Source organism: Porites lutea, chromosome 2 (assembly GCF_958299795.1).
Source record: "Porites lutea chromosome 2, jaPorLute2.1, whole genome shotgun sequence".
Taxonomy (NCBI): Eukaryota; Metazoa; Cnidaria; class Anthozoa; order Scleractinia; family Poritidae; genus Porites; species Porites lutea.
In genome coordinates this window covers 47,391,809-47,416,921 of record NC_133202.1, presented here as the reverse complement: position 1 = coordinate 47,416,921, position 25,113 = coordinate 47,391,809, and the positions used below count along the sequence as shown (strand labels likewise).

The following is a 25,113-nucleotide window of genomic DNA, read 5'->3' as shown; positions in this document are numbered from 1 at the left end:
TTCCCGGAACTGCACTATCATCTGTTTATACATTTAAAGCCTGACAGCTTGTCCTTCGTAAGATATTCATAACTTTTCGATCCAGCATGTAACATGTTAAATGTAATTTCCTTTATGATCTTTACGATGAAAAATTCAAAATTGTTTGTCACGAGTGAGAGGCATGTAGGTTAGCATATAATTTGAAAGTGAAATTTCTTGCAGATAGGGTTTTCCCAAACCAATCAAATGCAAATTTATTGACCAAACGTTCTCATATAACGCTTAAGTATAAAGTTTTTGTAACGGCGCTGTTGTTTGGCAATGACCGATGTTTGAAGTCTTCTAACATTACAACTGAAATTCCTTTCAAGAATTGCTTGCTTGGGTAGTGGTGATACGCTTGGAACCAGTGGAGCTCTACGGAACTTTCTGGAGGAACAATTCTCTTCGATGCAGTTCTCTTCAATGGTAGTTAGTAAAGTCCAAGATCCACATTAATCACAACCACGGTGTGGGCAAGGAGTACATGAGGGGTAAATTGTTTTGCCTATTCGCCATACCATAGCAGGCGGCAGAATTTCTTAACGTTTCTTTGTAGACTGTCAGGCCATAGGTTGGTAAATACAGCGGTGAGGTAAAAAGAAAGCGGGAAAAGAAAAGGAATCCAAAAGGCTTACAAGAGCGTAAATAAGAATGGAGGTAAGTAATATTAATAGTTCGTTATTTCCAGTTGTTATCTGGGTTAGCCAAAGGCAAACCTCAGTAAACAAAGATAAAAAATCGTGCTAACATTTATTGCCAATTGGCATTGCTGGCAGTGCTGTCAACTTTCCCGGATAATCCGGGAGACTCCAGATTTTGGACCGTATCTCCCGGTCTCCAGATTAGAGTCTGATATCTCCGGGATATTCGCCATAGTTGCTATTTCTTGTAGACTCGGGTTTCCGACCGTAAAATTTCTATATTTTGCGTGGTTTGAACTACTGTTAACATGGAACGTTTCCTCATAAATTCTTGTGTGCCAGTGTAATTTAAGCGATAATGTGGCTAAATATGAACTGTTTATGTGCTATAAACGTCGATCAGAATCAACGAGCGTTTTTGGCACAATTGACGTCGATCATTAGTGGTGCGATATGACATCATCTATCATCCCTTCCCTATCAATTCTCAATATCTGATGACGTGGGGGGTTAACAGCCCTGCAAAGGGCTGAGAATGAGCCGCCTGTCTATGCTACCTGCAGCCTCACGAAAGCACCCCAGCCACTGGGGACAATAAAATTAAGGCCTTTTTCTTCCCAAACTAAACGAATAAATAATAATAATAATAATAATAGTAATAATAATAATAATAATAATAATAATAATAATAATAATAATAATAATAATAATAATGATAATAATAATAATAAGAAAAGAATCTTTATTACAAAACCTCAATTAAAATCCTATTTACAATCAACCTGCTGTTACAAAAAATCTAATTAATTCATCAAAAACACTATCTACAATTCCTTCCGTTACAAAAGAAACCCCTCGTCCTTCATTAGAGAACAAAAACAATCCTATATGTTATAAGTGAAGATAGAAAAAACTATTCATTTACAAATTCTAAAAAAAGGAAGTAACTTAACCTTACATAAAAGAAGAGGAAATAGATATAATTAATAATAAAAGTTCAAAATTCTATAAAATTAAAAATTCCATTATGTAGAGATATTAAGATCCTGCAATCGAATTATACTAATGACGGCTAAACCAGTGTCCATAAAAAGCCCTAAGTATAAAGCATATAGACACGTATTTCAGATATCCGCACTAGCGACATTTATTTTACAGTCTAATGATTGCTCTAGCTTGCTACGAAACGGCGTTCGCGAACCTCTGACGCATGCATGTACCAATCTTAAGAGTTCAAACGAGATCTGTGTCCTGAGCCAAGTGATTACAACATGATAAGGCTCGGTGTCTTAGTGATTACAACATGATAAGGCTCGGTGTCTTTCTGAGCTATCTTGTCTGCTAGATGCTTTAAGAACCGCTGACACCCGTTTCCCATTCCGCCATTGGTTCCAAACACTAAAGGCGTAAACGAACCCATTTCTACATCTAACACCCGCTGCTGGTACTTGCGCTTCTTCTCTTCTTCTTGCTCTTTGAACACTTCCGATGTTGGCTTGCTCTGGTAACACTTGGATTTGACGTGCGTAACTCTAACATCAAAAAATGCCGTAACTCCTCTTGCCCAGAAACCTCCCGCTTTGATGTCCAACCTTGCCTCAGAACTTGTAACAGCGCTCCTCAAATGAAATCGCTCGTTGTCCAGGGGTTGAAGGCGTGGTTCGATTTCGACATTATTGCAGATCTTGTCGAGGAATGTCGTTAACAAGTTCCGTACACCATCATGTCTCTGCGCTACAAACCCCCCCTTTTTACAAGAGAGGGCGTGACTAACGGTGAATTTATCCCCACATATGCAATGACTTGGTAAATCGACTAAGGGTAAGTCATAACGCAAGCGTAGCGAGTCTCTGAACTCTTGCTTGTTGAGGGCTAAACCTTTGTCTGCGAGAGGCATCGCATTCAGCCAAGAACTTGCGCCCTTGTCCCTCGATTGATTAACCAGACGCAGCAGGCCTGGGGAGAGGCTTGAATCAATGCTATCCATTTTCTCTTTGGCACTTGCTCTCTTAAGTGATTGTTGATGCCTCTTTAGCTCCTCCGTAGATCTTTCTCCTGGCACCATGATGGAACTCTGTGATGTAATAGAGTCTACGTGGGCTGTGGTTATTAGTCTCGAGGCAGCAAACTGCTGCGGTGCCTCGGATTTCAGATCAGGAATGCCTAGACCCCCTTGACCCGTTGCTTAGGTAGCAAGTCTGCGCACCTCGTTAGGGAGAGGCTCTGATTGACCGAACAAAGTAGATAGTAGTAAATCTTCAATCACTTCCTGGATTGGATCGACATAATCTTCAAACGATTCAATCGTGCGCATGAAGTAGGTGAACTTCGACTTGTAGCCTTTTGTGAAAGCAATATACGCCGCATGGGGCTGGCTCTTCGCTATTTCAGAGAGACGTTCGATTTCCTCTTTCCATGCACGAACCTTCTCCTCACAATACTGATCTTTGTATTCTTGCGACGCAATAACTGCTCCCAGATGGCGCTGACCTTCAGTCGTTATGTTGACTTCCTCTCCAAACACCCTCTTTGCTTCCTCCGCTAGTTCCCTAGACTTCACAATAAGCCAGCTCTTTGTCCCATTCACAAGGTAACCAAACTTTTGTCCTTCCTTACTCAATTGCCTGTACCAGTTGTATAAGTGCACTATACTCCCTCCTCCAGCTGAGTCGTCTGCAAGCCACACCTGTTTAACCAATGGGCAATGATCCCTCAAATTCTGTATCATTATGGATGTATTAAATCATACCATGGCATCACTAGCGGATCTCCTTGTGTGGTGCCTTCTCGAGAAAGTATTTCACCTCCCCCACAAATAAACAGTCTAGATGGGCTTCTATATGTGTTAATCACATAGAGCGCCATTTCTTTGCACATGATCTGGATATTGTGTAAGGCCGCTGACCTATTCATTTGGTTAAAAGCGTTACTAGCATCAATTAGCAATATTCCATCTGTTCCTTCTTCAGCAAACACTTGACTCATTGCATGGATCGCAGCTTCCGCTCCTGCGTTATGACCAGCGCAAACTTGTAGGGGTCCCGCCGCTTCTTTTATTTCCTCCTTTAAGAAACCGCTGACCGTTTTCCCCACTATTCTCCTCAGTACCTCTCCAACACCAATTGGTCTGATTCCCGGGTTCTTATCCAGCGGGATAAGCCTGCAGGACGTGAAAGCTTCAAGTAAGGATGGGTGGTACGATTTCCTTAGCAGATTTCTTGTAAACACGGCTAGCTCTTCTCTCAATATTTTGCCCTCGGTCTTGAAATTCTTAGAGCACAGGATTCTCTTATACAGCTCTGCGTCCATTCCAGATGGTCCGGCTGAGCCCTTGGTTTTACTTGCCGAGTTGTAGATCGATTCTTCGTCTATGAGGTCATAAACATTTGGCGGAATATAATCAATTGGGCCATGTAACAAACTCTCCTCTGCGATATCAGCTGCCTGTGGGTGTTTGTCCTGTAGCCCTTACACGACATCTGGCGATAGGTCGAGCAGACCGGACGAGCTCTCGTTATCCAGGAGTTTCATAGCAGCTGTCAATTTTCCTTGCAGAACCAGCTTTGAGAAGGCTTTGGATACGTCTTCAACCTTTCTAGGTTTCTTGGAATTCACAAATTTCCCTTGAAAGAACCTCACTTCTTTAAGCAACAAATCAATGTCCCCTTGTTTCCAGAGTGTTAATCGACGCTCTATTGCTTCACTATGCTCCTTGCTTTTGGAAGTAGCGGATGGTTTTTGCAAAATCAAAGTTGGGAGCACCATGAAAGCTTTAAGAGCGACCGAGTTCAAGTCAGAGTCTGAATTAAATTGCTTAATCCAGAAAGTTAATTCTTCAATGAAACTCTTCCCTGCGCGACCCGATGGAACATTGAATATATTCCTCCTGTAGTGGACGATTTCATCGTTAACATCGTTGACAGTATTACAGAAACATGCGTAACTAATACTGGCCCAAGTTTTGTTCTTTGTTTCGGAGGGAAGCACATCATAATCAGGCAGATTTGGCTTGATTTGATTTTTGGTGTTTTGATCCTTGCAAGTAGCGGTCCGTCCCTGGGGAGCTCTTTGATCAGCAATGTCGGAAGAAATATGCAAATTTGAACCTTCGACCACATTCACGTTTGATAAATTTTCACCTTCGCATTGGGCGGGTTCGAGACCTCCGGTTTGTGACAACAAAGAGGCACCAACTTCTTCTGTTTCGTCTAGAACAGTTGAATAGTCGCCTCTAACACTTATTTGTGAGTTTTCATCCGTTATCGCTGCTGCGTGGTCGCGAAGATTCTGAGCTGATAACCCCAAGTTCACGTATCCCACGTCATCCCATAGATCTTTCAACATGCGCATATATCCTTTCTTGCGTCCGTTCTGGTAACATGGCGGGTTGCTTGAGCTTTTTAAGCTTAAGGCTTTTTCCCTGCAATCTAGTAAATCTTGATTCATCTTGTCAGTCCATTTTAGCCTTCCTGGTTTTCCAGCGAGCGACCGACCTGCAGCCGCCGCCTCCGCCATACTATAATAATAATAATAATAATAATAATAATAATAATAATAATAATAATAATAATAATAATAATAATAATAATAATAATAATAATAATAATAAATTAATAGATAGATCTCCAGCCGAAATCGGATTTGAGCCTCCACAGCTCACTTGGCTTTTCCCACTTCAAAATCAGTTGAAACTGCGTGTATTATTATTATTATTATTATTATTATTAGGAATGGAGGGCACGTTATAAAACAACGGAGGACGAAGAAAAGGCCTTAGCCAAAGCTTTGGAGCAATCGCTCAAAGAATATGAAGAGAGCTACAGCCGATTAGTAAGTGCCTCGACGATTTGTTTATTGTTATTCTAGTTAGATCTTTTTTGGTTTAATTGAATTGTTTGATCGAAAGCTTGTTTAGCAATACCTGATAGGTAATGAAGGACTTAAGTCTACACGTTAGGAAGCCAGAGCACTGGACTGGAATCCGGAGAAGCCTTGTTCAAGTTCTGTTGTCGTCCAAACTTACCTGATTTGTTTCTGCATCTCACTTATGAGACAACTGCTGTTCTTCCTCCTGTGATTCGTAGTAGCTTCTTATTATTTTACACGATTAAGCCACATATTGTTTTTACACCAGGAACATAGAGTGCAGCAAGACAGATCGAGACGAGAAGTTGAACTATCGTCAGAAGAATTCCCCACACGAATTAAAGAAAATCATCTGCGAACAAGTCCAGGTAGTGAGAATGTGCTTTTGGCGCGTCATGTCTGCAAAGATAGTAAAGCAAAGAGTGCATTCAGTTTGTTTAGTAATTTTCCACGCAAGAAGTAAAAGAACAACTCTATTAATTCGTATGTTTATTAGAACTTCATAAACCCGCACAAAGGTTAGCAAGTTTGGGCAGGAGTGCTAGACTACAAAGCGCGATATCGGCTGGTTTCGCGCCAACGGCGGCCAGTACCGATCCTCAAAATCTCGAGAAATAAACTGAAGGTACTATGTTTCTTCGCTTTGACTAGACTAGATAATACGCGTGGCTTGGATGATCACTTATCAATGGCGGCCATAAACAGTGTCCTCATTCTTGAATAAAGTAGTTCTGCCATAAGTACCCTCTGTTAACCGTTTGTTCATTTTCTGCTTGTTTTCTGGTTTGCAGTCTGAGTTCTGGGATGAAATTCGCTTGATATGGTAAAAACGACCTCTTCGTGTTGATATTAGGCATTATAAAAGATTTTGTCCCCAGAATTAAATGATCAGCGTGCAAGATCTCGTTAGGTGTTCTCTGCCAACTGCTTACTTTTGGATCAATGTTTTTTTTAGCCACCGTAACAGTAATATTTAATCACCGGTGCGGGCTTATGAAATAGTATTTTTAAGTTAAAAAAATACCAAGACAGTTACCACTTTTCATTAGTAGCAACAGGGACTGCGAGTGTAAGCACCGGTGATGAGCGGAAAGCAATTCCTCTTTGTCTCCCAAATAACCGCAAGTGGAATTCACACGCTCGTGAGTGTACGAAGACAGAACAACAACGCTCGTCGCTGTATGTGGTTGATGAAGCCATTGAGAAGCTCAGGGAAGTCAAAGGTACGTGACCGTTTCTTGTCATGGATTGCGGGCAACCTGAAAAATAATGTGGATTGTAAGACAACACTCTTTTGCCGGTACTTTCTTCCTGGTTGTAAAAACCGAATGATCATCATCACCGGTTAAATTCTTGTGACGCTCAGATCTTTGATATTGTCAGATAGTTTATCTAGGAATAGCCGGCCTTCGCTCGGTGGGCGCTACTCAACGACACGGGGATGGGCCAGACCCAGCCCTGTGGTCCCACCCTATTCCTTTCAATTTGTTTTTGACCAAAGAGGTATCCCTTTCATAAACTTTTACTGAAAAAAAAATAAAATAAAAATAAAGATAAATAAAAACATGGTACCTCTCTAACACACCCCCTTAATAGGAAAGACAGAGGATAAGAATAATCACTAACACAAGACGTCTTCTTTAGTCATTTTACTGTAACATTAAAATAAGTTAGTCTTATCCTGAAACATTTTAAAGGTCCTTCTAAAGACTTAAAAGATAAATTTTCCGACCCTTTCATATACTTTAACTCGTGATTTCCCTACCCTTTGATATCCCTTTAGGGCCGAGCCTCCATTATAGGAAGCCCCCGCCCCTCGCCTCTTCTCCGGGGGTGGTCTTCACTGTTACTCGTTTGAAAGAAAGTTTCTCGCTCTTTTAGGTCCCGTGTGCGTGGTGTCAATTGCCGGTCCTTACAGAAAGGGAAAGTCGTACATTTTAAGCGAAGCTTTTGATCAACCGAACGTTTTCCCTCTTGGACATGAAATGGTTGCAGAGACCATGGGCATCTGGCTGTGGATTGTACCGGAGAAATATAAGGTAAGCAACAATCTTGCTTTTTACGGTAAAGATACAAAGCCACATGAAATTACCCTGATCCCAACGTTTAAGTTTAAGAGATCAATATGAACATTGCATTAGTAACGCAGTGTGTATGGGTTCGAATCACACTGTATGGTTGATATTTTCCTCACTTCATGAAAAATTAGATTTACACAAATTTGCTCGGGGCAAATATGGTGCAAAGAAGTGCAAACGAGGAGGAAATCAAAGGCAAAGATAGTAAATACCGCGCCTGTATAGCGGTTTACACGGGGTTGTAAAATTCGTGAGCAAATGTGATATTTACCATCTTTCCCGTTGTTTAACCTTACTTTGCACTTTTTTGCACCATATTTGCACTACGTAAATTCGGTGTTAATCAAACTTTTCATTTCCTTTTTTTTACATTTAGTTTCATAGACAACCACTTTTAAGGAGCTTTATGGGACGGATTATCTATCGCTGTCGTCTCTTGAAAAGACCATAAAATGAGCAATTCCCGGTAAATTCAGAAAACCGTTAACAACCGAAAAATTTATGTGATGTAATTGTACTGTGTTGAAAGAAAAACCTTCTTTTTGTCGCTATGAAAAATTTCAGCCGTAAACAGCAATTATAATTAGTTTGTGGTATTAAAAGTTTGTCCACGTATCCTAAACGTTATTGTAACTAGACAATCAACATTCCCCCTTAATTATTTCAGGAGTTCACGGTTTTGACGGTTTTCTGAGTTTGCCGTCAGTACAACGTATTAACTTATTATCGAGGAAAAAATCTTTCGTACTTAACTGCAGCTTAACTTCCAGGATTCTAGAGGCCAAGAATTCACAGTGGTGCTGCTGGATTCAGAAGGGATTGACGCTGCTTCCAGTGTTGGTTACGATGATAATCAAATATTCACTTTGACGGTTCTGCTAGCTTCCGTGCTTATTTACAACTCACAAGGTGTCCCCATGAGGCGTGATCTCGAAGGACTAGAGTATCCTTTACTTACCCTCCTTTATCCTTGCTCTCTCTCTTATTGCGCTTTGAGCAATTTCTTGCTTTGTTAGTTGTTTGTTTGCTTCTGCTTTTTTAGGCGGAGACAAAAGTACTAAAAAGGGTGGAGCTCTCATACAAGGACATTTAATCAGTGCGGCTCTGTTTTATTTCATGATACCTCTCTTATTCGGAAAATGTGTATATTATTAGGTGGTTGAGAGAGTGGCAGATTGAGAGACGCTTAAAACATATCATTTTTATTTGAAACGGTAGTGGGAAAATACCTATTCACCTTAAGAAATTAACTCTAGTGCATAATTTTCCTTAACACATACTAGTTTTATAGCAAAGCTCTCTCAAAGAATCCAAGTTAGATCAAACCAAGGGGTTGGTGTCAAACAAAAGGAAACAGAGTTGTTTCACCGAACGTTCCCTTACTTCCTATGGCTGCTGAGGGATGTAACGCAAGCTATTCCACGTGATTGCAAGGACTTGAAAGACTACTTCTTAAAAAAGGTTAGACAAAAATGCAAGACCTTTGCATCAAGACACGCAGTTGTTGTAAAGTGGTTGGAAATGTGTGTTAATTACCGATCTGATGTTTGTTTCCCAGTGGTCAGTTCCTCAAAACATGGTTAAGTTTAACTCAGAGTACGCCAAATTTTAACTGGGCAAGGCTTTAAGGTCGAGGGAAATGTATCTGGAGCTTATAAGATAACGTTTAGCCTTTATTCTGAGATTCAGTAAGTTAAATTTTGATAACATACAGTTATCATTTGAACCGGGAACCTAGAGTTAAAAAGATCGATACAATCATCACAAAATTTAATCCTTGGTTTATTGCGTTGATCGAGCTTTCAGCCGTAAACGGGCTCATAGTATAGATTCATTCTGTTTTCCAGGCTTTGTCATAAATTTAGCCCTCTGTTCCCGGTTTCCCTGTCGTTGGGTGCGGCTGTCTCATTCTGGTTAGTTCTGTCTCTTTTCCCTTTTTGTAGGTTTTTAGAGACCAAGATTCCGCATCATTGTCATCATCTCGCCATCAGAGCCAGCAAGTAGCGGAGAGCATTCTGCGTTACTTTTCTGGTTTTGAAGCCTTCCACTTGCCTCCACCTACAGCTGAAGAGCACATAATGAGAACCCTTAACGAAAATAGGAGTCAAGTACGACGTCAATTCTTAACTAAACTGGAGGAATTTAAGACCCTGCTTAAGTCTACTCTGTTTCCAAAACACAGCTGCTTTGATGGACAGCTGGTGACTGGAGAAGGTAACAAGTCTTTATACCCTTTCAGTATAGAGTAAAAATCAACAGTTCTAAAAGCATAGTGTTTATATCAGTGAGGATGAGATACTACCCAAAAAGTGCTTCTGGTCTTTGATTTATACTAATAACAATGCGTTATTCTGGCGTTCTACTTTTTCATGTGATTTTTTTCCTACATAAAAGTGAGTTTAATGTCAAATAATTAGACAATCAAATAGAAATTATAAAGAATGTCCATCCGCCACTTTAAAAAAAATACCACAATAATCTTTTTGTCCCCCCCTTCCCCTCCCCCCGCTTCCGAAGTTTTGCATAACCATTGTTTTCAGTTTCTCTTGGGACGATTCTAAGTCCTACGAGAAACTGAAAACAATGGTTATGGAAAGCTTTGGGTTGTTAGACAAAAATATTGTTATGGTTTATTTTTCTAAAGTGGAGAATAAAAATAATTTCAGTACATAATACACAGCGAATACAAAGAAAACTTGTATGCTTGACATGTTTCGAGTATGTTAGTGTCGATCGTTAATATTAGAATATGATTGCTCTAAACTGCAGTTGTTTGAGCTGATTTTTGATCAGGGTATTTTAGGCTATGCATGTATACACTGTACCTGATATTGGTCTTGATGGGTAATTTCGGAGCGCTTACTTTGTATCGGAGCAAAAGCTGCAGCCACGTTGATCTTAAGGAAGTCCTTAGTGCTAGATGAAAACATATCGGATAGGTTTCTGTACCAGTCCGTTTGTGGCAATGTGAAAAGGTGTGCATACCCGCGGCCGAAGTATTTTCCATATCGACATGATAACATACACATAAGCTATCCGCTGTAGTGTAGGATACCCTTTATTGTGCGAGATGTTCAAATTGTGATCTGTGCGTGTACTGCTGCATTTTCCTCATCAGGAAAGGTTTGAAATTGTGGTTAGTTGTTTTCCTATAATCGTTTTATCTAAGTAGAAAATAACAAAACATAGAAAAAGATTAACTGAAGAGAGAAATTTCACTAACTAATAACAGGACTTGCTGCTTTGATCACTCTGTACGTGGAAGCCATTAACACTCCTGGTTCTGTTCCAAACGTGCAGTCCGCGTGGGAGACGTTCGTGGAAACAAAATGTATCGAAGCCAGAAATGTAGCTATGGATATTTACAACACTCGTATGCGGGAGGTTTTGTCCAGTAAGCTCCCGTGCGACAATGATGAAATTCGCAAGGTACATAGCGATTCGCTAGAAGAGTGTCAAAGACAGTTTATGGCCGAAACCACTGGCATATCCACGATAACAACTGAAAAGTACTTACGGCTGCTAAAGGTAAGGTTTTAATGTACTCTTTGATATCTTTAAGGAATGCGATTGGATGGAAGAAATATGATTATAATGATATTGACAATAATAACGATGATGTTAAAAATGTTTGTAATGATTATGATGATGATGATGATGATGATGTTGATGGTGATGATAATCAGAGTGATGATGATGATGATGATGCTGATGATGACGACGATGATGATGATAAGTGAATAGAGTTGCTTAATAGTAAGTCTGCTAAGATACTTGTTCCAGTTACTAGATCAGAGCAATAACATCAGGCCTAAATTATGTACTTATCTGGGTTGAATTTGATCTAAAATGTTGCAATTTACCCTTACATTTTCTTGCCTTCCAGAAGGTAGTTGTTTTTTGTTAACTCTCTGCTTATAATCTCGTCTGATTTCTCCTTCCTTTTTGATGCATTCCTTTATTCAGCAATCGTTGATCCAGAAGTTGACTGGATGGCAGACTGAGAATACCCGGTTGACCAAAGAACTCTGTAATAATTTGTTGTCTAAATTGAAACGACAACACCTGGGTCCAATCCTTCATCAACTACAAGGGCATGGTGGATCGAATTTGTCTTTCGACGACATAATAGGAGTATACCATCGCATCAAAGACGACTATGAAGGACAAGCAGTTGGAGCAAAAGATGCGATCGCAGCAGCTTTTTTCGATTTCCAACCCGTAAGTAATTCCTCGCTGTTAAACGTACTTCATGCTGCATTTGACCTTGTTGTGGCTTGTTCTGGTGTAAGGTTAGCTTTGTAGCTTTTCCTCGAGTGTTCTTTTTATTTTTCGTCTCATATTGTTTTTGTTATTGTTCTATTAGTTTTTTTTGTTCCGTTTTTCCAGTTCTTTATGCCGTCGCTCATGTGTGTTTGTCAGTTCTTTGGCGGGATTTCCAGAAAATTCAGACCCGAAAAACCTCCCGTTCCTGGTAAAATGACATTAATTTGCATTGTTCAAAACTTTGGACAAATTGTCAACTGTATTTTTTGTTCCTCCATTGCGACCGCGAGAGTAGTTAGAAAAGTTGCGTCCTTAAAGGGGTTTAAGTCATTTTCCTGAAAACCTAACGAAGGATTTTTCTGTCAAAAGAATGCGTTTGAATATTAATTCGACTGCCATTCTTGCTTACTCATGATTATATGACCTAAGATATATAGAATCAGACTAGCTTAGAAGTCAGGCTTCCAAACAAGTCTGCATTGAAATCATTAAAACACAATTGAGAAAAAAAAAATGTGATGATGATTGTCACAACTATTGTAGGAACTTGCAAGGGAAACAAAGCAGTACCTTGAAATATTACGACAGATGAAAAACTTTGATGAAAAAGCAGCACAAGAAATGAGAGTAAAAGCTCTTCAAGAGCGAGAGAGAAAGAGACTAGAGGTAAGTCTACAGACTAGAGGTTTCTACTGTGATGAAGTTTGAATGAAGAGATGAAAAAGGAAATCAATCAAACGGCTTTAAGGATTACCTGCTGATTTTCATACATACCGTTATAGTTCTGGATATTTGTGAGTTGCCCACAAAGTCGAATCAGACATTTTGGATGAAAAATTGTTACACAAAGGACACGCTACAGCAAACTATATTAAAAAAAAAAAAAAAAAAATTCATGGATGGACGGCTCTCCATATTGTCGGTGCAGGTTCGTCAAAGTTTAAAGGAATACAAGGACGTTTTTACTTGTTATATCCTTTCCGTCTTAACGGAGAAAGTGCACGTGAACATCAAGGTGCGCTTATTCTAGGACTGTAGAAGAGGGAGGTAAATAAAGGCTGTCTCGTCCCCAGTTGTCTTGCGTGCTCGCGAGTTCCCCAATCCCCACTTAGACTTGGAAAAGCCTGTGGAGGAGGCCGAAATAAAGGTAAAAAGTTTGGATAAGGGCACATGTTTTCCCCGAAAAAAATATCCTGAAAAATTCAGTACTAGATTAGAACAAACTGAGTGTTTGTACTAAGAAGTACATGCTACAAAATCGCCCTTGTCTGGCTAGTATTCTACAATGACCACAAAGCGACAGTTTTCATCATATTCGAATTAAGTTCATTTTCCAGCTCAATCTAACAATATGACATTTCATGCACAGAAATATCATGATGTGTTAAAATAATCGAGAATTAATGACAGATGATTAAACAATAGACCTTTTAACGATATATACGGCGGCCATATTGAATTAATTCGATTTAAGGAGTATTATAGGATGCCCAGGGGGCATGAGCACATTTCGTTTGTATTTTTCGTTTGTATCATCGCTTTTGTCTAGTTTAGTATTAGAAATGTGGCCTTTCGCTGTATATTTCTCGGGAAAAAGGCGATCATTATTACATCCAAACACTGCACAAGGATCTTTTTTTCCCATTACAATCATATTCTAAGAAAACTTAAAGAAAAAATGTCCCGAAAAGCGCTTGAAAATACAAACGAAATGTGCTCATGCCCCTGGGCATCCTATAATACTCCTTAAATCAAATTAATTCAATATGGCCGCCGTATCGGTAACCTTGATTTATTACCATGATTACTTTAGGAAAAACAGCTGCGACTTCAGCAAGAAAATCAAGAACACAAAAAAGAGGTATCAAAATTCCCTGTCTATTTCTTCCTTTCTTTTTTATTGTTATCCAATAAACGATTTGTACCTTGCACCATTTGCTTTATGAACAGACAGGCCACAGAAAAGATTGGACCTTGACCTGGGGTATGCCAATACATACGTGTATCCGATACTTTGCGCAAGTTAAGCTTAGCAGGCTTGACACCCAGTTTTAACCTTTTTGTTGTGGACCTCTGAAACGACGTGTTTGTTTCATTTTGATTTTTCCATTGGACAGTGGTTCTTGCACTCTCCTATGTGCACCTGTTGTTGTTTCTTCTCTCTCGGTTTTTCCTCACTCAGAAAAAAAGAGGGACTGCTTCGATTGTCGCATGCCATGCGACAAAATTTTCTTGCAAGAAGGACGTTTTGAGTTAGCATTTGAAAAGATATTGGAGTGCTTAGTGTATAAATGACGACAGCCGTTAGCCTGATTATGATTGTCTGTCTTCACATGTAATGACCTTCAACCGTTTCATTTTTTCTTTTCTTTTACTTTTCTTGAAGATGGAAATGTTGATCACTAGGCTCGAGAAAGAGAGGGTACAATATCGGCAGCAGATGCACAGTGAGCTGGAAGCACAGCGAGTTCAAATGAAAAATATGATGGCAGCAAATATGAAACAAGCCGAGCGAGAAAGAGAGGCCTTCATCAAGGACAACCAAGCCTTAGAGGAGCGCTTTCTGGTTATGCAAAGATCAAACGAAGAAAACATGAAACTGATAAGAAATATGACCGCTTTGATTGCAAGGCAACATAAAGAAAAGGAGGTTCTTAGAGAAAATGCCAAGGAACTGCCCAGGGATAAAATGGAAGGCTTGTTAAACGAAATGAGTGAAAGACACACAGATGAGGTCAGCGCATTGCTTAAAGAAACAGACGATCAGTTTGAGGGAGCCAAGAAGCTGAAGCAAGAAACCAGTGACGAAGGGGATGATAATACATGCCACAAAAATTTGGATGAAGTGCCAGAGATGATTAAATTGAGATCAGAGGCTGTGGAAGATGTGCAGAAAAAGATAACCGAGACTCATCAGGAACAAGAAGAAGTCGAGACATCAAGTTACATAAAGAAGGGATTAAAATTTATTGCGCGAACTGCAGTACCAATTGGTCAAATTATTTCTTTTGTTCAACCAGAAACAGCACCATTCGCTGTGCCAGCAAGTGCTGCTATTGGTACTGCTGCTGAAGCACTGTCTAATGAATGCAGTATAATGTGAAGTTTTATAGGAAGCCAAAGTATTTCTAGCTTCATTAACTGTGTTACCAACATGTATTCTATCTCTGAAAAAGATGCAATTTACTCGATCAACGAACTCGAAAAAGTGCGAAAGTAAGATATTAGTGAAAAGAAGAATGTTTTTCAATCCAAAAAAAAAAGCTATACATGATTTGTCTGTAAATAGGAATTAGCTTAGTTGCCTAAAGGTATGAAAATTACCAATCAATCGAAGCATAACCGGATCCTTTTATTTTTTAATTAATTATTTATTTTTTCATTCAGATGACCTGGCCTGCCTCTTAAAGGCTAAATCACTCCTCAATTAAAAGGGGAAAAAAAAACCTCTCTGGACAAGAGGTATATACATTTAGCCAAATGTTTGAAAACGTGCTTCAAAATGGCCCAGAATAATCGCACAAGAAGCACGGTATGGTATGGTATGCTCGGCGGGGGTGATTTGGGGGAAGGTGTCTCCAAGGAAATCGGTGGTTCAGTTCGCCTGCCAATATGACGTCACGTCTCGCGTCAGTGACTTTCAAAATGGCGAGCAAAGTGTTCATCGAAGAGACGGATAAAAATTTCAAATTTATTACGGAAATACTGTTCCGATGTCTTGGATTTGGTGATTTTAAGATTCTCATTGTCATAGGAATCTAGACATTGGTCCTTTATTGAAAGGAAACGTCCAGTGGTGTAATGAATTTTAAAAGATTCGTTTCTATGGTCGAGCAAATTTTACGGGTAAGTATACCTACCGGTCACACCAGCTGTAGCGTTGAAAGAGGAAGCTAAATGACAGGTATTTGTGAGAGACTCTGAGCACTGAATCTTGTTGCTTTACCGCATTTTAAAACTGTATTGGGCATACACCTGTGATTCTGTAATTAAATCCCGAAGACCAATAAAAGGTTTCGTTTAATTATTGTTTTTAGGTAAACCCAGTGGCGATTTTAGGGTAATAATATTGATGAATAAGACGATGCACAAAAGGCAAGTTTAAATTTCGCCAGTGGGTGTTGGGTGTAAACTAGTACAGTTGTCAGCGACATTTAACACGGAATTCGCTACCATTAGATTTGCACGAGTCACCATCTTTAACTGGTTTTAAGAAAGGATTGAAAACTATCTTATTAGGTAACTTTTAGAGAGTGGGTCATTGTTTTTGTGAAATGATTTAAAGACGTATTGTATATGGGTTGTAAATAAATTTTTAATATTTCTGATGTGTAAATTATTTCATTGTTTCTCCTTTTTTACATTATAAAGCGCCATGAGCTCAGGATATGAACGCTATATTAATAAAGTTATTATTATCATTATTATTATTATTGCTATTATCATTATAATCATAACTATAACAAAATTGTCAAATCTGATTGGCTATCAACTGCCCTGATTTCAGCCTTAATTGGACCGTTAAATAGGACAGTACGCGTCATGCCTAAGTAATTGGACAGTACGCGCCATCACGCGCGCGCTTAAATGGCTTTTTTTTTCACTGCTAGCAAAACAAAATTTCGAATTTCTTGTGCTTTGATTTAAAAAATAGCCTATTATATCACAAATTTTGTTAAAGTTATGATTAATTGGTAACAGAACTTTGTGTCGTCCAATTCGGTCTGTAATCATACTCGTGATTAAACAAATCGGACTCCCGCTTGTTAATCACTCTTATGATTACAGACCGAATTGGACTCCACTCAGTACTGTTACCATTACTTATTATCATTATCACTATCATTATTATTATCGTTATTAGTATTATTATTATTATCATCACAGTTTGTGGTGTACTTTGTTTTGTTTGTCATGATGTCAACTAACATTCAGCTGTTTCAAAGGAGGGACATGTCTTGACAGCTTATGGTTTTTCCCAGGTGGTGTGCGCACTACGATCGCTAAGAATTATGGGTAGTATTCAGACTCTGATCATTTGTGTCAAGATGGCGGGGAGTGAACATCTCGACTGTAGAGTGAATATTCGTTAATTATGGCTCAGTCATTTCCAAGTTTGCTCATCCCCGGGCATTTGTCGGGCAGTTGTCATCTTGTCAGAACCGGCGTTTGGGAATTTGTTAAAAAGCCTCTGCCCGGGGGAGGGGCATTTGTCAAATCTTCTAGAAGTGGTTAACGTCGTTCCTTTTTCAATATTTCACTTAAAAATATGCTTATTTATATAGCTTTAGATATTTCTATAAAGAGATATGCAGTCCGGGATGGTTATCAAAGTTGATAACCACCTTACGTCACAACATGGCGGCCATATTAGAAATGGGCGATTTTCGTACCCTGTTCGTCGTTTTCTTTGTTTGTTCGTCATTGCTCGTCGTATGTAGCCACAATTCCATTGAAAAATGGCGAAAAGACATTTCTCTTCACGTATTCCCAAGATGGCGAGCTGATGGACTTCAGGTTTCAGGGCGGTTGAATTCACACGTTTGAATGAGGTATGTTTTTCAACTTTGCATTCAAGTTTAGGTTAGTAAATGAGTTTTGTCACAGTCCTAAAAACTATGGAGCTGATCTGTAGTCACTTTCCTTTCGATGCCATTTTTGTTTATCCCAATGCAAACTAAGAAAAAAAGAGCATGGGGTGGTCTTGGTCTGCGTCTTGTTAACTCGCTTACCGCCATTTTGTGGTTTCAAAGTTGTTGTCAATCGTTCTATTTATTATCCGAACATTGTGCCATGTTTTTTGTTTCTGGTCGGCCGGATTTGCCCTCTGATGCAAGAGCATTTTTTGGGTACCTGACGCTTTCGTAGCGTAAAGCTTTTTGTTACGGCTGATTAAGCTAGGGTTCTAATTTTCTCCAAAGTGCCTTACCTTCTGGATCCGAATAAATAAGCGATTTTCTTTACTCCGTAAATATAATGTTCTTCTGCAATGATCGCTTTGCATCTGACCGAGAAAAGTCGGCACAGAATCGCTTAGTTCAATGCTTCAATCATGAAAAGCACTTAAGGAAATACCTGCGGTTCGCCAAAAATTTTGATTTCACAATGAAATCAGTGCAACTAGAAAAAAACTAGTGCTAAGAGGTACTGATATGCGTAACATTGATAATAAATTATACTCCTAAAACAGTTGAAGCTTCTTCCAAATACCCGGCCACTTCTCGGAAAGCTTTAAAGAACAAAGTATGAACACAGTACTTTCTTAGTTGTTATTCAGCAAGACGTTCACTTGTTACAGCTGTAGGTATGATAAGAGTACAGGGGCACCCAACGAGAATATAGTTCAAAACCACTTAAACATAGCAATGTTAAACGTATTTTAGTATTTAAACGGTAGATATAGGCATATTTTTATCCCCTAAAAATTTTTCATCTGTTCGGATTTCCTAGCTGAAAGTCGTGATCCGAAAATTATAGGGATCAAAACTTACCTTTTCGAAAATTTCAGCCAGAAAAAGGCTTCTGAAACACTAGGTGACCTTTTTAGGGTTAAAATCCGTTAAAAATAGGCAATTATACCATTTTTTAGATGTTCGAAAATCCTAGGAGAGGCAGGCAAGCAAGAAATTTTACAAGAAATGTTTCGAAAATTCTAGATCTCAAATCGTCTTCCGAACAGATATTCTTCCGAAAATTGTCGTTGGGTGCCCCTGAGAGTAGTTCAGGGGTCATCTTTTCAAGGACTTAGTCCTCTGTGGACACCCTGCCTGCATTTCCCTTCGTTTACCATCTGTATTTATCATCCACATGAAGTAAATAAAGTTAATGGAGTATTTGGTTTTTGTCTATTTACAGACATTATTGAGCACCTTTATTCAAGAAATACTGCAAAATTGCAAGTTTCGTTCCTATTGGTATGAGTCATAGAATGTCTTAAAACTGGTTTAAAACTGAAAGTGGCATACTTGTTATTACAAAGCCTGATGCAGTCAACAGCAATAGATTTTACAAGAATTCAGTTCATCAGATATTCAGTAGCCTGCGCACCGCAGACGTAGTTCCGTCCTGTGTCACTCCTGAACAATAGGTGAGCATTGGTACCCAGACTCTTCCAAGAAAATCAGCGACATCACTGTTCTACGAAACATTGAAACTGAGGTAGTGATTAACATAATAACATTTCACACTAGAACTGTTGCTTACAGAAAGTCGATATGGTGAACAATTTTAAGGAAAGCTAAGAGGTAAGCTGTTTTGGGTAGTTTTACCAAAACAATCTCGCTAAAGTTAACCGGATTCGTGGCTACAAATTCGGTGAACGACAGATGCAGACTGCAGACTGGCACATAAACAAGGTAAACATACATTGTTGTGAAATGCTTTAACAGATTCCCTATCCCTTTAACTTCAAGTCTTCTTAAAGTCTAGTTTAGGGATAGGGAATCTGTTAAAGCAGTTCAAAACAATGTTTACCTTGTTTACCTTCCAGTCTGCAAGTCTGTAGTCTGCGTTTGTCGCACACCGCTACAAATTGTAGTTCCAATGTAAATGGCGAACCGGAGAAGAAGATCAACCACGAGGTAAATATTACGCCAGCCTGTTTCTCGGGTGGTCTTAACAAATAACGAAGCATAACCACACTTTTATTTCTTAATTTTGCACACCTTTTATAGAAAGGAAACCCCTTTACTGATGGTTGAGTACATAAACGTGTAAAGCGAAATTTTTCTTTAGTATCAAGAAGCTTTATCATGCTTAATGAATAGTTTATACTCAGTATCATGAACTCTACAATAAATTTTCAGCCTTAGAAAAGCAAACATCAGCAGCTACACGGAAATCGTCCTTTCAAAATATTTTTCCTTTCGCTGGAAATGTGAACTGCAACAGTAGATAAGTCAGCAAACTGAAGTTTATATCATTCAATTCCAGCGGAAAGTATGTTTCTTCCCGGAAGTATCTACGGTTGTTTGTTTTCCCGGAAAACTACCAGCAGTTTCAGTTAATATAAACGCGAAACCTTTTCTTTCGAAAGGTATTCGCTTTCTTCTAATAATCATTTGATATAATATATAAAATGATGCGTGGTCGGAGATCTATTTTGTTGACTGTGTTTGACTTTGTTTGACTCTGAAGATGACTACCGCACAGGTTGTCGAAACTTCAGTCACTGTCAACAACAGTCCTTTTCAGGACTACGTTCACCCGAACGATCAAACTCAACCTACTTTTGTGTTAGTTTTCTTTTATTTTACCAGTTAGCCTGCGAATACAGCCGTCTCTATGAGGAGAGACGGTTGTATTCGCAGTCTACCACTTTTTCAGTTCATTTCAAACGCGATGATGATGAGACAGGGCGAAAAATTCGATTCAAGGTTGTACCTGTTTTCCTATCTATTTGCATATGATCTTAGTAGCGATGGAAAATTAAATTTGTTTGTCACGAAAGGCACTAGCATGTCAAGCATGTGGGTGAATAAATGAGGTGAAAGTGAAAGTTTTCGTGGAAGGGGTTTTCCCATGTCGACCGAATGCAAACAGGATTTTTGATTAATGAACCATTCCTTTCTATTTTGCGTATTCCAACATTTTCGTAAGCGCACAGTTGTTTGGCGATAGGCGATGTTTGAAGTCAAAGAAAGCCCTAAGATCAATAAGGGACACAATTGTGGCGAGGGCAATGAATACGTTAATGGTCAAATGGATGGTTGAACAACATTTTGTTTATGAAGTCTAAGTTAGTAAAAAAAATACAGGTTTTAGCAATTTTTGTTTCTGTTTTTGTATTTTCATTTACACCTTAGATCCTTGGATTTTCTTGCACTCCATACAAGTTCAAATGTTCACTTCGCAACTTACTCTTTGTTTTACTAATCCTATAAATGCTTCTGACATTTCAATTTCTAATGTTACTTCAGTTTGTAGACTGCCATCCTGTAGTTTGTTAAATGAAGTGGGGAGATAGAAAGAAATCGATTACTAGGAAAGAAACCCAAGAGGCTTACACGATACGAGCGTAACACTGAAAAGATGGATAAGGTAAGCAATAGATACTTGTTTCCAGCTGTTATATATCACTTTGCTTTCATAGTGAAATGAAAGGACTGAAATTAAGAACATTTGAAAACATAACCTTCCATCTTTGCTAATATTAATCATTGCAACATAAAGGAAACGTCCTGGAAATACAAAGCCTACTACAGCCGCCAGTCTACGTGTCTGCAGCCATAAACGATTTGCAGAAGAACCTCCTCGTCCTCAGCGGCTGAAGAGATAAAGGCGTTTCTCTTAAAAACAAACAAACAAATAAACAATCTATAGAAAAGGTTATAAGAGAGGAGGAAAAGAAAAAAATGGATGAGACGGAAACCAGTATTTTAAAACCCTAAGCCATCTTGAGCCATTTGTCTCCTACCTATAGAGAGTATTCTCAGTTACTAGTGAAGATGCAAATATCGACCTAAACATAACCGGTTACAATAAAGCCGAAATACTCTCTTTCCGTCGTAGCCAAATGAAAAACCAGTGGGACTGAAATGTCTCCTCATTGGCTCACACGGTGCGCTTTAGACAGACTTAGGCCTGTTTCAAACGTCGTGCAACTGCCGTGCTAAGCTGGCTCGACTGTAGTTCGACTGCAGCACAACTTGGTTTCAGACGTCGAATTTAATTCAGTCGAATAGAACGGCTGTTGCCGAAAACACAACAATAAAGAAAAGGTTTAGCAAACTTTAAAATGTATTCTAATGTATTTATAATTTATGAATTGAGTTCGGCACGGCGGTAGCACGACGTTTGAAACCAAGTCGAGCTACTACCCTGTAGCAGGGCAAGGCTTTCCGTGCTACACGGCAGTTGCACGACTTGGTTTCAAACGTCGCGCTACTGCCGTGCTAAAGTTGAATTTAATTCGATCAATTGAGTTCGGTACGGCAGTAGCACGACGTTTGAAACGGGCCTTAAGCGTTGTTCACTGATAGTTTTGTCTCTGGTAAGTTCAAGAAGATTTTTTGATCCTTTCTAGTTAGCCTCTCACATCTTCCGTTCGTCGTCCTCATTTTGACGGTAATGGTTGCAAGCCTTTTCCGCTCACTACGATAGCGCGAATTGGTGAATTTTACACAACTAAAATATGTGAAACTATGTGTTAAAATATTTAATAGGAGTGGAGTGAACGTTTCAAAACAAGGGAGGACGAAGATAAGGCCATAGAAATAGCCTTGGAGCAATCGCGTAAAGAATATGAAAACAGACACAGCTACAGCCAATCAGTGAGTGCTTATTATTATTATTATTATTATTACTATTATTATTATTATTATTATTATTATTATTATTATTATTATTATTATGATTATGATTATTATTATTATTGTGAACAGGCTAAAGATTTGCGTGACAGTGGTGTGTCGAAAGGTCATGCCAATTTTACAATTTTAAGGATAAACTACCAAAATTATCGATAAATCAGGGTAAGGCATATTTTCAGTGTATAATTTTACACAGGTATTTTATGACTTTCATCCTTAGGTAAGCCTGAATACTGATATGTCTGCAAATTAGAAGAAGCTGATCAAGCGGATGATAGTTTTGTCAGTAGTTTTAGAGAATATAGACTTTGAACAGTCGCAAACCGACTTTATATATATATTTTACGGATTGAATTTGTGGGGTCTTAGAAAAACTAAGCGGGGTCTTTGTTCTTCGAAACTACGAAAACTAAGGCTCCTAAATATACCGTTATTAAAATTTGACCTAAAAATCGGTGGAAAGGATCGGACAGAAGAGAATTTGACAGATTAGGCCTATTTCGGCTATAATTTGACTTCATACTGGACGAATCCAATTTTAGGGGGTCTTAGTTTTCGAGGGTGTTAGTTTTCGTAACACCTCAAGGCTGCCTATAGAGAGTATTCTCAGTTATTAGTGAAGATGCAAATATCGACCTAAACATAACCGGTTACAATAAAGCCGAAATACTCTCTTTCCGTCGTGGACAAATGAAAAACCAGTGGGACTGAAATGACTCCTCACTGGCTCACACTTTGCGCTTTAGACAGACTTAAACCTACAATGAGGGACAAAAGTGTAGACACACTTGCGTAAAATGGCCCCTTTTTGCATAGTGGATATACTTATCCCCTTCCCCTGTCTACCCCAACCCCTTGCCCCCAAAATCAATGTTGAATTTTGGACCCTCAAGTCTTTTCTTTTACTTCAGACAACATTGATTCGGGGGGTCGGGGATTTACGGCGTTTAAAAGGAATGAAATAATAAATGAATTAAATGTTTGTTAAAAGCACCCGTTTTAAACAAGTGTGTCAACTACTTTTGTCCCTGATTGTCTGAAATATGTGTCTGTGTGTTCCGGCTAGATTTTTGACGCTGCTGAATTTTTGTGCAATGACGTTACTCTATGGGCCAAATTGTTTGTTTTTAAACATCAATTCATAGAGTTTCGTCCTGATTTGTAGTATACGTAGAGTAAAATATACGAAACGTATGTCATTACTTAATCTTGTACCCCCGCGCGCGCTCCTGATACCCTGTCGGGTCGAGACGAAATGATTTGTGTTGTGATCAATGCCATTGCTGCGGATGTAATGTTTTCACAAGTATTATCAATAGTGGAAAAAGGATGGAAACATTAAGATACAATGAAAATTGTTCTGGTAAATGGTTAAACAGCAATTACTTTGGCCCAGAAGTTCACCTGATGACAAGCAAAGCGGGATAACACGTGATCGATGACGACCGTGCGCTGGAAAATTTTCCTTTTTTATGCGCTAATTCCTCACAAAAGGCAAAAGAAGATTCCGCTATGTAGAAAGTGCTTCGCAATACGTATTCTTGGCGAGAAAAATTCCAGCGATGTGGTGCAAATAAGGAGTTTCAACGGTTAACCACGAGAATACATATCGACATTAAGAGGTCATAACAGACTAATTTTACTTTCCGTTTGCCGAAACGTGGTTAACCGTTGTAACACGAAGGAAGCAGTGTTTTCCTCAGTTTGAGCTGTCGTTTTCTTTGAGAGTCAAATACCAGTTCACGTTTCAAAGCTCTCTTTTCATTTTCTCTGCCGACAATATACAAAAACACAGGGTTTCGCTTGAGAAATGCAGTCGAAATACACAGATATGTGCGCTTATGTCACGCTATTTGCGTTGCGTTATCATGTCACACAGGGTGTCACAAGGTGGGATTGAAAGTAATTGTTTTCGTGTACACTTGCAATGTTTGCTACGCTGTCCTTAGTTTTTTATTGAATTGGCCATGAATTTACCTTCACTTTTCCGTAGTTTCGATATTGAACGCAGTGACGGCCGCTCCTCACTAACGCTCCATATTTCCACGGCCGGCCAGTGACTATCCCCACTACATGTCAATCCTTACCCTATCCGTGATTGTTTGGGCCTTAACAATAGGATAAAGTGAAGAACCAGAAATATCCACTTTATTAAAAATATTTTCAGTACGCACCCCCTTGAAATTCACCAAAAGTTGTACATAGGCGCGAGTTTCAGCGTCAGTTTTTAGCTTGTAAACCATATCGACGTTAATTCTGGATATCGCAGCCCTTTTATTACGTCATCGCGTAATTCGAATTGGCCCTATAATTCGGTCGTGAATAAGTCTATGTCACCCCCACCACCAATAACATAATTATGTCCTTGATTCCTTTAATTTCAGTTAAAATCAGTGTTATACATGGCTCAACTTGTGTGCAGTAGCACAATTTTGCATTCAGACAATGAGGGACAAAAGTGTTGACACACTTGCGTAAAATGGCCCCTTTTTGCATAGTGGATATACTTATCCCCTTCCCCTGTCTACCCCAACCCCTTGCCCCCAAAATCAATGTTGAATTTTGGACCCTCAAGTCTTTTCTTTTACTTCAGACAACATTGATTCGGGGGGTCGGGGATTTACGGCGTTTAAAAGGAATGAAATAATAAATGAATTAAATGTTTGTTAAAAGCACCCGTTTTAAACAAGTGTGTCAACTACTTTTGTCCCTGATTGTAGCTGTTTCAAACGTCGTGCTACTGCCGTGCTAAGCTGGCTCGACTGTAGCTCGACTGCAGCACGACACTAGCACGACTTGGTTTCAGACGTCGAATTTAATTCAGTCGAATGGAACGGCTGTTGCCGAAAACACAACAATAAAGAAAAGGTTTAGCAAACTTTAAAATGTATTCTGATGTATTTATAATTACTTTATGAATTGAGTTCG

The 25,113-nt window shown here is 39.1% G+C and overlaps 2 protein-coding genes across 2 annotated transcripts in view; both read left to right on the top strand.

The window, feature by feature from the left end:
* The first annotated feature begins 551 nt into the window (after positions 1-551).
* Positions 552-16,203, top strand: LOC140928853 (guanylate-binding protein 4-like). The gene is made up of 13 exons (XM_073378656.1): positions 552-681; positions 5,394-5,495; positions 5,800-5,899; positions 6,581-6,754; positions 7,413-7,570; positions 8,380-8,552; positions 8,893-9,070; positions 9,553-9,823; positions 10,842-11,137; positions 11,576-11,830; positions 12,419-12,541; positions 13,689-13,736; positions 14,262-16,203. The coding sequence occupies exons 1-13, from the start codon at positions 676-678 to the stop codon at positions 14,976-14,978; spliced, it is 2,601 nt and encodes an 866-aa protein (XP_073234757.1). The 5' UTR covers positions 552-675; the 3' UTR covers positions 14,979-16,203.
* Positions 16,204-19,002: 2,799 nt separating this feature from the next.
* The window catches only part of LOC140928852 (uncharacterized), a 43,514-nt gene continuing 37,403 nt past the window's right edge, over positions 19,003-25,113 (top strand). The window contains exons 1-3 of the mRNA XM_073378655.1: positions 19,003-19,119; positions 20,794-20,914; positions 22,039-22,146. Of these exons, the coding sequence (XP_073234756.1) occupies positions 20,906-20,914; positions 22,039-22,146 (117 nt within the window). The 5' untranslated portion in view covers positions 19,003-19,119; positions 20,794-20,905. The remainder of the gene's footprint in view (positions 19,120-20,793; positions 20,915-22,038; positions 22,147-25,113) is intronic.